At 39.8% G+C, this 12,219-nt stretch overlaps 1 protein-coding gene across 1 annotated transcript in view; it reads right to left on the reverse strand.

Annotated features, from left to right (window-relative positions):
• Positions 1-12,219, reverse strand: part of itga4 (integrin alpha 4) — a 97,168-nt gene that overhangs the window by 65,978 nt on the left and 18,971 nt on the right. The window contains exon 13 of the mRNA XM_055637867.1: positions 7,682-7,727. Coding sequence (XP_055493842.1) covers positions 7,682-7,727 — 46 coding nt within the window. The remainder of the gene's footprint in view (positions 1-7,681; positions 7,728-12,219) is intronic.

Consider the following 12,219-nt stretch of genomic DNA (forward strand, 5'->3'; position numbering starts at 1 on the left):
TTTTGTTTAATATTTAGGTTGGCTGCATCTAATCACCTACTACAAATAGGTGATTAGATGCTTCTTTCTTAAGGTGAACTGATGGAAACAGCTTGCCGCTACAAGTGCCAAGCCATTGGACCAGTGAATATAGATACAATAGTACGCAAAGCAGAGTTTAAGACAGCAAGTCTCTTGTGCCATTTGTATTCCTGGCAGCCTTTCCCATCCTCATTCCCCCAACTGGTGCTGGCACAATGCTTCCCTCCTCTAGCAAATGTTATGCTTCACTGACCAGGAAGTTTGATAGCTCCCAGCAGCTAAAACAAATACTAATTCTCCCAACCCCTCCGCAGACAAAATGAAACATAGAATGAAACCACATGAAGAATTTATTACGCTTGGAAGAGATGAGACTCCTCCTAGCAGGTAAAGCAGATCACTTCCAAAAGACGTGGTCTGCATTTATGGAACTATTACAAGCTAAGGTGCAATAATAAGTTAAAATATAAAGGCTACCAGGACCGGGTAATGGGGGGTATAAAATACATTTTTAATAAAAAACATGGTTGGTATATCCTTTTTTGCGGAGTTTTGTGTTATAATAGAGCGACTGATTTTCCTTTTTTCCTTTTTTTTCCTTTCTTTCTAGGGTCTTATTTATTTTCTTTGCTTGCTTCTCTAATTCCTTCCCTAAGGGGTTTCTCTTCTCCCAACACTTTCCTGCACCTTCACGATTCTTGCTTAGTTTTCTTACTTCTTCTATTTCTTTCTCTTTTAAAGCTCAAAAAATGAAGTGGTACAACATAATGTAATAAGATATATGCGATGTATTAATGTGATTTACTGTACTGCTAATAAAAATAAAATAAAAAAAATAAAAAATTTTTATTACGCAGCATTGTTGATTCATAACTTAATATAAAGGGGCATTTTTAACCTGCTTTTACTAATTTCTCAGGATAATTTAACCCAATGCCTACACTTGCTGTGCTCCTAATTTTCAATGATCCTGTGCATAAATGGAATGAGCATTAACAATGCTTTTTAAATACGCCGCAATTTCCTATGCTTCTCTTCACCCAGGCTAAGTGTGCAGGCTCTGTACCATTGTAGACAAAAGGTGAAACAATGACTGAAATTGTAGCTACACAAAAATGCTGGAGAAACTCAGCGGTTGCAGCAACATCTATGGAGCGAAGGAAATAGGCAACGTTTCGGGCCGAAACGTTGCCTATTTCCTTCGCTCCATAGATGCTGCTGCACCCGCTGAGTTTCTCCAGCATTTTTGTGTACCTTCGATTTTCCAGCATCTGCAGTTCCTTCTTTAACACTGAAATTGTAGCTGCTCCTTTTGCTAAAGATAATTCCTTTCAAGAAACTTACAGGCAGCTCGTCGTCCAGAAAGATTGAAATTTGTCTGTGAAGTGGTTCAGGCCATCATAAATGCTTACGTTTCAATGGCACGATCATCTGCTCATGTGGCAGGGATCAGGCTCACAAAGTTAAATACACTCTCTGCAAGCTGATACTTGGGTGCTTCTTCCCCAAGTGATGAAGACAATAATGAGGAAGGTTAGCACAGACATAGTCAGGCACAATGGAAATGGACCCTTCAGCCCATCGAGTCCACACTGACCAACCAACACCCATTTATAATAATCCTACACTAATCCCATTTATTCTTCCCACATTCCCCAAAACTACCTCTCATTCCCCCACTCATCTGTACACTAGGGACTATTTACATTATTAACTTGCATGTCTGGTGAATGGGAGAAAATTCACACTGTCACAAGAGTTTATAATTTGTTTGGTTGTTTTGTTGTTTGTCTTTTGCACAAAAGTCCGCGAGCATTGCCACTTTCATTTCACTGCACATCTCGTATGTGTATGTGACAAATAAACTTGACTTGACTTGACTTGAACATACAAAGCTCTATTATGGATAGTGCTGGAGGTTAGGATTGAAGCTGTGTCTCTAGAGCTGTGAGGCAGCAGCTCCAGGAGTTTGGCTCCTTTGTGCACAGTTCCCTGAAAGTGGAATCTCATGTAGATAGGGTGGTAAAGAAAGCTTTTGGTGTGCTGGCCTTTATAAATCAGAGCATTGAGTATAGAAGTTGGGATATAATGTTAAAATTGTACAAGGCATTGGTGAAGCCAATTCTGGAGTATGGTGTACAATTTTGGTCGCCTAATTATAGGAAGGATGTCAACAAAATAGAGAGAGTACAGAGGAGATTTACTAGAATGTTGCCTGCGTTTCAGCAACTAAGTTACAGAGAAAGGTTGAACAAGTTAGGTCTTTATTTTTTGGAGCGCAGAAGGTTAAGGGGGAACTTGATAGAGGTTTTTAAAATGATGAGAGGGATAGACAGAGTTGACGTGGAAAAGCTTTTCCCACTGAGGGTAGGGAAGATTCAAACAAGGGGACATGACTTGAGAATTAAGGGACTGAAGTTTAGGGGTAACATGAGGGGGAACTTCTTTACTCAGAGAGTGGTGGCTGTGTGGAATGAGCTTCCAGTGAAGGTGGTGGAGGCAGGTTCATTTTTATCATTTAAAAATAAATTGGATAGTTATATGGATGGGAAGGGAATGGAGGGTTATGGTCTGAGCACAGGTATATGGGACTAGGGGAGATTATGTGTTCGGCACGGACTAGAAGGGTCAAGATGGCCTGTTTCCGTGCTGTAATTGTTATATGGTTATATGGTTATATGAGTAATCCCTGCATCACTCGGGAAGAATCATATTAATGTCTTTTCACTTGAAGAGTAACCAATGATAATTTCACCTTATTAACCATTCCCCATCCATTGTTTTCTACACCCTTGAGTCATGTCAAGAGTCAAGAGTGTTTTATGGCGATAGGTCCCAGGTAGAACGATGAAATTCTTATTTGCAGCAGCACAATAGAATATGTAAACATAGAATTCTATAAACAACGTAATGAGATAAAAAAGTTCAGTTGTGTTATTTCAGTGCTAGTAAATGGGGACTATGATCAGTGATTGGTTTTCCAGCAACACATACAGAGAAAGAAAATGGGCATAAGTAATTTCTATTAAAGTGTGGAATAATGGCACAGCAGTAGAGTTGCTGCCTTGCAGTGCCAGAGACCCAGGTTCGATCCTGACTATTGGTGCTGTCTGTACGGAGATTCATGTTGATTTCTATAGTGTACTGTTCTGTGTCTTTTTTCTTTTTTCTCTTTTTTGTTTTGTATGGATATATTGACATTTGATCTGTTCAATTAATTTAATCAATCTCTGTAAAGCATTTGGTTCAAATACTGGTTTTGTTGAAAAGTGCTATATAAATAAAGATTATTATTATTATTATTATTGTACATTTTCCCCGTGACCTGCGTGGGTTTTCGTTGAGTGCTACAGTTTCCTCCCACATTTCAAAGACGTACAGGTCTGTAGGATAATTGGCTTTGGTAAAATTGTAAAATGATCCCGTATGTAGGAAAGTGTTAGTGCACGGGGATGACTGGTCAGCACGGATTCGGTGGGCCGAATGGCCTGTTTCTGCGTTGTGTCGCTAAACTAAGTGTATCTGTGGATTTGGTTTGAGGAGGATTCGTCCACAACTCCCTCTCCAAGGCCCAGAGTGGAAGGTGTGAAAGACAAATAATTTCTGTTGCTCCCTGTTTAACAATAGGACAAAGGAGAGAGAGAAAACAAAAAACGCAAGCAGCTTAAAAAAGTCTCTTAATAACTCCAGAACTTGCAAATTTCCTCAAGCTTCAAAGGCCAGGCTCAGCCAATTACTCAAAGTCATAAAATGCTGCAAATGTCACATAATGCAGCCTGCATATGAGGAGCATGGATACATTCACAGCTCCTTAATCTTTATATGGGTTGAAGAGCTATATTTTGGGGTTATATACTGCATAGATCAAGCCTTAAAGCCAACTTTTACAGTTCAGACTTAAAACTGGAAATCTCGGCTAGAGTAATAAGATTATTCCAAATTACAAAACAAGCACACTTCGAATTTGGGGATAAGCCACATAAACTGCTTGAAGCAACGAGAAAAGGAAAAAACTATTACAAAAATTAAATCGGACAATGGTGAGTTTCTAACATTGCCTAAGGATATTAATAAGAGGTTTGCCCAATTTTATCATAATTTATACACATCCAAAATAAAGACAGATGTAAGTAAAATTACAAATTTTTTAGATAATTGCAAGCTCCCAAAATTGGATAGTTTACAACAAGAGCAATTAGGAGCACGGATTACTAGTGAAGAAATAAAACAAATAATAAACTCATTGAAAAATGGGAAGACCCCAGGACCAGATGGCTTTAGTAATGAATTTTATAAAAGATTTCAGGAGTCAATTGTACCAAAATTATTTAATTTATACACGCAGGCTTATACTGAAAATAAACTACCATAAACCCTAGCAGAAGCAACAATAACGCTTATACCAAAAAAAGATAAAGATTTAGATGAACCTGGTTCGTATAGAGCTATATCACTTCTAAATACGGATCAGAAAATTTTAGCAAAGATTCTAGCTAGAAGGCTAAATAATTATATTAACAATTTAATAAATACGGATCAAACGGGATTTATACCCAAAAGACAATCATTTAATAATTTGAGAAGGCTTTTTAATATAATGTACTCTCATAAGGAGGACAATGAAGATATCTCAGTGGTCACGTTGGATGCAGAGAAGGCATTTGATCAAGTAGAATGGCAGTATTTATACAAGGTACTCCAAAAATTCAACATGGGAGACTTTATGATAGACCTACGGCAAGAATATTAACTAACAATACGCTATCTCCAAAATTTTACTTATCAAGGGGTAATAGGCAAGGGTGTGCCTTATCACCATTGCTATTTGCCCTTATGATCGAACCGCTGGCCGAAAGGATTAGAAATCACCCGAATATTCACGGATATAACAGCAAGGACTCAAAGAATAAAATTTCATTATACGCTGATGATATCCTTTTATATATTACTAATACACAAACGAGTATACCCACCTTATTAACACTAATTGAGGAATTCGGCTCTTTTTCAGGATATAGAATAAATTGGAATAAAAGCGAAATTATGTCTTTAAAACCACAGGATTCGAGACACTTACTAAAATTCCCCTTCAAAATTGCAACAGAAAAATTCAAGTACTTGGGTATTCAAATTACGCGAAGACACAAATCATTATTTAGTGCCAATTTTATACCACTATTAAATAAACTGAATGATACGATTAAATTTTGGAAAACGCTTCCGCTCTCATTGATAGGTAGAATTAACGCTATAAAAATGACTTTCTTACCACAATTAATATATTTGTTTCAAGCGATCCCAATATATATTCCAAAATATTTTTTCAAAAAATTAGATTCCACTATCACTAATTTTATATGGGACTACAGAACACATAGAATTCAACGAAAGCATTTGTGCAAATCTAAAGAAGTTGGGGGTTTATCATTACCTAACTTTATATATTACTACTGGGCAGTGCATATTAAGAACATAATATACTGGCTGGATAGTTCCACTCAGCAGTTGGAGTGGATAAGAATGGCGAAAGAGGAGTGCTATTCGCACGATATAGGAACGATCCTGCTCTCACCGATAAAATTGAATAGTATAATATATAAGAAGAACCCAATTATTCACAATATAATAAGAATTTGGAAACAAATAAAAGTATCCTTGAAATTAAATAATTTATCAGTACTAACCCCACTATTGAACAACCCCGCATTCAAACCTTCTCTCATCGACAACACATATCAACAATGGGATAGACTGGGGATTAGGAATGTAGGGGATATGTATGAAGTGGGCAAACTGTTATCATTTCAACAATTAAAATTAAAATTTAAATTGAAGGATAATCAATATTTTAAATATATACCGGTATGTGACTTTATGAAGAAATATACACATAGATTTCAAACTATATTTTTAGATCCTTTAGAAGAAGCAATGAATATTAAGGCTGATTCACAAAAATTAATATCATACTTTTATAATAATATATTAAATAGAGAATCACCCTCAACAGAAGCATTAAGGGAAGATTGGGAACAAGAGCTAATGATAAAGATCTCGAAGGATAGATGGGAAAAGTATTTGATGAATACACATAACTGTTCTATTAATGCAAGACATAATTTAATTCAATTCAAATTATTACATAGACTATATTATTCAAAAACGAGGTTGAATAAATTTTATCCAAACGTCTCTCCCAGATGCGATAAATATTTGGAATAATAGGAGAAGATACCAATTTAAATAAAGATCAAAATGTTTTTTTAATTATGGGTTAATAATTGGAAAGAAATTGATACTTAAATTTTGGAAAAATACAACCACACCAACTGTTAAAATGTGGATTAGGAATATGATGGACATAGCACGCCTTGAAGAAATGAGACTCCGACTAATAGATAAATATGACCAATTCTTAAGGAGTTGGTCTCCTTTCATCGACTTTTTGGAATCATGTGATGCAGCGGTACCGTAAGGATTGCTGATTTCAGTTCATGACGCGGATAGATCTACATCTCCGAATACAGATTTGAAAAATTCTCTTTTAAGGGGCCTTCTCTTCTATTTCTACTTTCCACTTTCTCTCTTCCTTTTTTTTATTTTTTATATACACACTTCACGTTTTTCTACTCTCTACCATCTATTTTTCCACTTTTTCCCCTTTCTATTGTTTTCTTTTTCTTGTCCTGCTTACTTCCTTCTTATAACATAAAACTAGAGGTTGTACATAGAATGGATTACGGTATTACATAGTTGGCACCTAAAATCAGGTGCCACTGTACTGTTTTGTGCTGTATTAACTTCTAATAAAAATAAAAAAAAAAAAAAAAACAAAAAAAAAAACTGGAAATCTCACGAATCAATTCACAGCCTCCAACAAATTTCTGTTCAAAAAAGGTTAAATTTTACTTTTGATATACACTGCCCTAATCTCGTGTAACAGCATTTCATGCAAGGCTTTAGTGAGTATTTACTGCATCTACATTCGAATTGTATTACACTTCCCTCCACCCAAATCAATTAAGTTTGTACTTTAGAGATACAGCATGGAAACAGGCCCTTTGGCCCACCGAGTCAGCGCTGACCAGTGATCACCCCGTACACTAGCACGATCCAACACACTAGGGACAATTTACAATTTATAGAAACCAATCAACTTACAAACCTATATGTCTTTGGAGCGTGGGAGCAACGCGTAGCACCCAGAGAAAACCCACACGGTCACAGGGAAAACATACAAGCTCCGTACAGACAGCACCCATTGTCAGGATCGAACCTGGTTTTCAGGCGCTGTTGGGCAACAACTCTACTAGACCACCCTAAATTTGCCACCCTAAACAATTCCTCAAAATGTACAAATGCCCGATCAGGATGAACTCCCCCTTTTTGAAAATGTTTTTGACAATTTGTATCAACAAACAGTTGTGAGCTGAAGAAAAGTAAATACGTCATATATTCTGGAAAATGGTGAAAACACACAGAATTGTCATAAGAAACTTATTGGCAAATTATGTGCATACAATTCCTTGCATGAAAAGAATAGGTTTAATATTTGAAGATCAAACAGCGTACAGGTCAATCCTTTATGTTTATTGATTAGGCATCACCTTTCCCATTTCACCAAATTATCACACCCAATGAAATCATTATTCAATCTCACCTGAGCAACACCACAGTATCAGACATGAAGGCACCAACAGCGATATCTACAATGAAGAGAAAATTGATAAATGTTACGTTCAAATTTTTACGCTAATTCACTGGATAGAATAAAAGTTATAAGGGCAGATACAGCTCATTCAACCCCTCGAGTCTGTTCTTCCATTCAGATAAATCCTGCTGAAACCATATCCCCATAAATATGAAACCATATCCCCATAAATATTGATTTTTCTTAAGTCCTGATATCTACCGATGTAGTTTTAAATACAATCAATAAATGAGCTTCCACAGTTTCCAGGGTCAGAATTCCAAAGATTCACTGCCCTTTAGATAAAGCAATTTCTCCATGTTTGGGCTAACCTTTATTTGGAGACTGGGAAAATAGTCAGGGGCAAGATAGTCAATATTTTTACTTTGTTGAGCATTCTCAGAGTTTTGAGGTCACCTCTTAGTCTGCTACACCCCAAGGAATTGAAGCCTTCTTATATGACATCCCAGGAACCAGTCTAGTGAATCTTTGTTGCATCCCCTCTATAACAGGTATATCAGTGTTTTATGTAGGAGGCCAATGCTGTACACAATACTTGAGGTGTAATCTCACAAAAGCCCTATATAACTTCAGGAAAACATCTTTATTATTCGCATTGATTCGCATTCAACTCAATTGAATGGGATGAGTAGATGGCTCATATTAATTTAGCACAAATTTAGAAGTTTGAAACAAAACCTGTGCAAAACTATGAATGATCAAATTACATCAGCCCTCCAATGTTCATTGCCTCTGCAACCTTGCGACCAATGGTAGATTTGGTCATGGGGTGGGAGCCACAAGTGACACTTCACATGGAGCGAGGGACAATAGGTGCTTTGACTTCATTGCAAAACTCCAAGAGTGCTCAACAGGGTAAATATCTTCAGGATATTGCCTCTAACTATGTGCCCAGTCTCAAAATAAAGGTTAGGTGAAACAAGGAGAAACTGCTTCCTTTAAAGGACAGTTAATCTTTGAATTATTTGAATTCATTAAAATGGCTAAAGTCAGGTTATTTATTTTATTTCACTTGATATTGTATTTTTGGATTAATTTACCATAATTTAAATTTTAAACAGACAAATTTATTTGTTTACAACATATTTAAACAGTCTTGAAGTGATCTTCAGAGGCATTTAAAAGCCAGTTGTGAGCAGTGCTACATCTCGCTGTTACATGAGGCTTCCAGCATGTCCAACCCCCAAGCACTGGGACCAGCTCAGGGAATGGATGTGGGCCACACAGGGTATGATGCGGTGCTACACTTTTTCTGAACACTAGGTGCTGTTGCAGTTTCTACAGCCCAGGAACCCGATCCAAACCTAAACACAGAGCTGCCAACTCTCACGCTTTGAGCGTGAGACACACGACCTCAAGCAAACTCTCACGCCCTCACGCTCATCAGAAATTTCTCACGCTCTGTGGTGAGAAATTTTGTGATCAACGAAAATGTCAAAACTCGGATAAACTGCATGGTCCGCGGGTGTTGGAGAGCCGGGGCTGCGGGAGGGATGGGAGCAGAACCAGCGGCGGGAACAGATGCGGGGAGCCGGGACTGGCGAGTGTTTGCCGGGGCCGGCGTGTCGCTCGCTGCAGCTCTGGCCATGGAGCACTCCGGACAGTGCAAGTCCCGGGTGTCGGAGGCGTCGGAAGCGTTGCTGCCGCTGCCGCGAGAGTCTCTGTGCCGAAGGGACAGACTCTCAAAGGGAGGTGGAGAGAGAGAGAGAGGGGGGAAGGAGAGAGAGTGGGGAGAGAGAGGAGGGGGGGGGGGGGAGGAGGGAGGGAGAGAGAGGGGGGAGGGGGGAGGGGGGGGGGGGAGAGAGAGGGGGGGGAGAGGGGGGGTGGGAAGGGAGAGAGAGCGAGAAGAGGGAGAGGGGGAAGGTGATAGAGGGGTGAGAGGGAAGAAAGAGGGAAGAGAGAGAGAGGGGGTGGAGAGGGAGGAGAGGGTTGGAGAGAATGAGAGAGAGAAGGGGAAGAGAGGGGGTGGTAAAAGAGAAAGGGGAAGAGGGGGAGAGGGGGAAAGAGAGAAACGGGGGAAGAGAGAGATAGGGGGGCAAAGAAAAAGAGAGAGACAGAGGAGAAAGAGAGGGGAGGGACAAGGGGAGAGAGTGAGGTAGGAGGGGAGTAATGGGGAAGAGAGGAGGAGAGAGGGAGGAGAGAGGGGGGTGAGAAGAGAGAGATAGAGAGGGGAAGAGAGGAGGGAGAGGGTGTGGAGAAGGAGAGAGACGGGGAGACAGAGACGGAGGGAGAACGAGGTTGGGGGGAAGCGATGGGGAGAGAGAAGAGGGGGAGAGAGAGAAGAAAAGAGGGGAGAGAGGGGGAGAGAGTGTTAGGGGATAGAGAGGGGGGGAGAGGGGAGGGGAAGAGAGGGAGAGAGAGAGGGAGAGGGGGGGAGAGAGAGAGAGAGAGAGGGAGAGAGGGAAAGAGAGGAGAGAGAGAGGGGGAGAGGGAGAGGGGAGAGAGAGAGAGAGAGAGAGAGAGAGAGAGAGAGAGAGAGAGAGGGGGAGGGGGGAGAGGGGAGAGATAGAGGGAGCGAGAGAGAGAGAGGGGGGTTGAGAGGTGGAGAGAGGGGAGAAGAGTGGGGAAGGAGAGAGAGAGTCTGTGTCGAATTTGCCCAGGTGACTGGCATGATTAGACTGGGCTCGGTGCATCCTGGAGGACAACCAGTGGTGCTGGAAGTAAGTACCAAGCACTGAGAAAATGGAAGATAGTGGACTTCAAATGGGGGTGGTTGGAGAAAGCATCCAGCTTGCCTGCTAGATTTTCACTTACTGTAACTGCAGGAAAAATGTTCCCGATGTTGGGGGCGTTCAGAACCATGGGTCACAGTTTAAGACTAGGGGGGGGGGGGGGGGGGGGGGGGGTAGTTAGGACTGAGATGAGGACAAACTTTCTTCACGTAGAGAGTTGTGAATCTGTGGAATTCTCTGCCACAGAAGGCAGTGCAGGCCAATTCACTGGATGTTTTCAAGAGTTACATTTAGTTCTTGGGGCTAACGACATCAAGGGATATGGGGAAAAAACAGGAAAGAGGTATTGATTTTAGATGAATAGCCATGATCATATTGAATGGCAGTGCTGACTCGAAGGGCCGAATGGCCTATTCCTGCACCTATTTTCTATGTTTCTATGCTTGAGTGTATGGCAATAAAACTTGATCACTTGATTTTGAAGCATTCATGCATGGTGGAGGTATAATGTAGTCATAGAGTGATACAGTGTGAAAACAGGCCCTTCGTGCAACTTGCCCACAGCCGCCAACATGTCCCAGCTACGCTACCTGCTTTTGGTCCATACCTCCAAACCTGTCCTATCCATGTATCAGTCTAACTTTTTCTTAAATGTTGGGATGGTCCCTGCCTCAACTACCTCCTCTGGCAGCTTGTTCCATACACCCATCACCCTTTGTGTGGATAAAGTTACCCCTTAAAAAGTTACCTCTTAATAATACTTCATACAAAAAACATTGAAATCATACTTCTACAGTGCACTAAAACATGATTTTAAGACATCAAATTAAAAAAAGTTCCTACCCTTCTTCCACACCCTCTCCCCACTCGGTTGCTCCACTCCCTCACCGGGTACCCCCAAGGCCAGTGATCGCACAACCTCCCCCTTTCAAAAATGCTCCAATCCAATTTAAAGCATATATATTGCATTCAAGTGTAAGCTATAAAAATCGCTACAGTATGCACCATACTGCACAATTTCAAGCTGAAAAATGCAAATGTTGCGTACCAATGGGATTCTTCATGTTTAACAATAACCTGATCAGAACAATTGAATCTGGCGTCACCACGAGAACATTTTAAGAACGTATTTTCATTAGATACAGCAATGGCCAATGGAAATTATTTTCACATGGTGCGCTGATGGTTAGAAAATCCATCAGGTTCACTAATACCCTTTCACAAATTAAATCTTTCATCCTTCATGTAGCCTAATTTATATACAACTTTATACCCATCAAGGGCGTCACCAGTCTGAAGAACGGTTCCAACTGGAAACGTCACCTATTCCTTTCTCCAGAGATGCTATGCTGCCTGACCCACTGAGTTACTCTAGCAAATTGTGCCCATCTTTAAACTCGTCAATGTGATTTAAATTTAAATGCTCTTTACAAATGATATATCAGGTCATGCAGATAATAATTTTGTTTAGATTTATAAAATAATTAGAGATAGGTTATAAAAAGGCTGCAGTAAGAGTTTTTTTGTAACAATTTTGTGGTAACAATTTTTAGTCCCTTATCTGTGATAGGGCAGGACAGTATCCACAATCTGCATTGTGTTCATTTAATTCTTCCTGTCTAAAGGGCATGTGACATAAGTATTGTATCTTCGAAACCAACCACATCGAAATAAAGGACTTCATTTTTCCATTACCTAGTTCCAGCTGATTTTCAGATGATTTTAAAATGAGTAATATACTGCCAATAAGCTTTTGTTGCTCACTGCAATGTTAAATTATACAATGAATCTTGTGTATAATACAAAATGCTACCA

Source organism: Leucoraja erinacea, chromosome 7, assembly GCF_028641065.1.
Source record: "Leucoraja erinacea ecotype New England chromosome 7, Leri_hhj_1, whole genome shotgun sequence".
NCBI lineage: Eukaryota > Metazoa > Chordata > Chondrichthyes > Rajiformes > Rajidae > Leucoraja > Leucoraja erinaceus.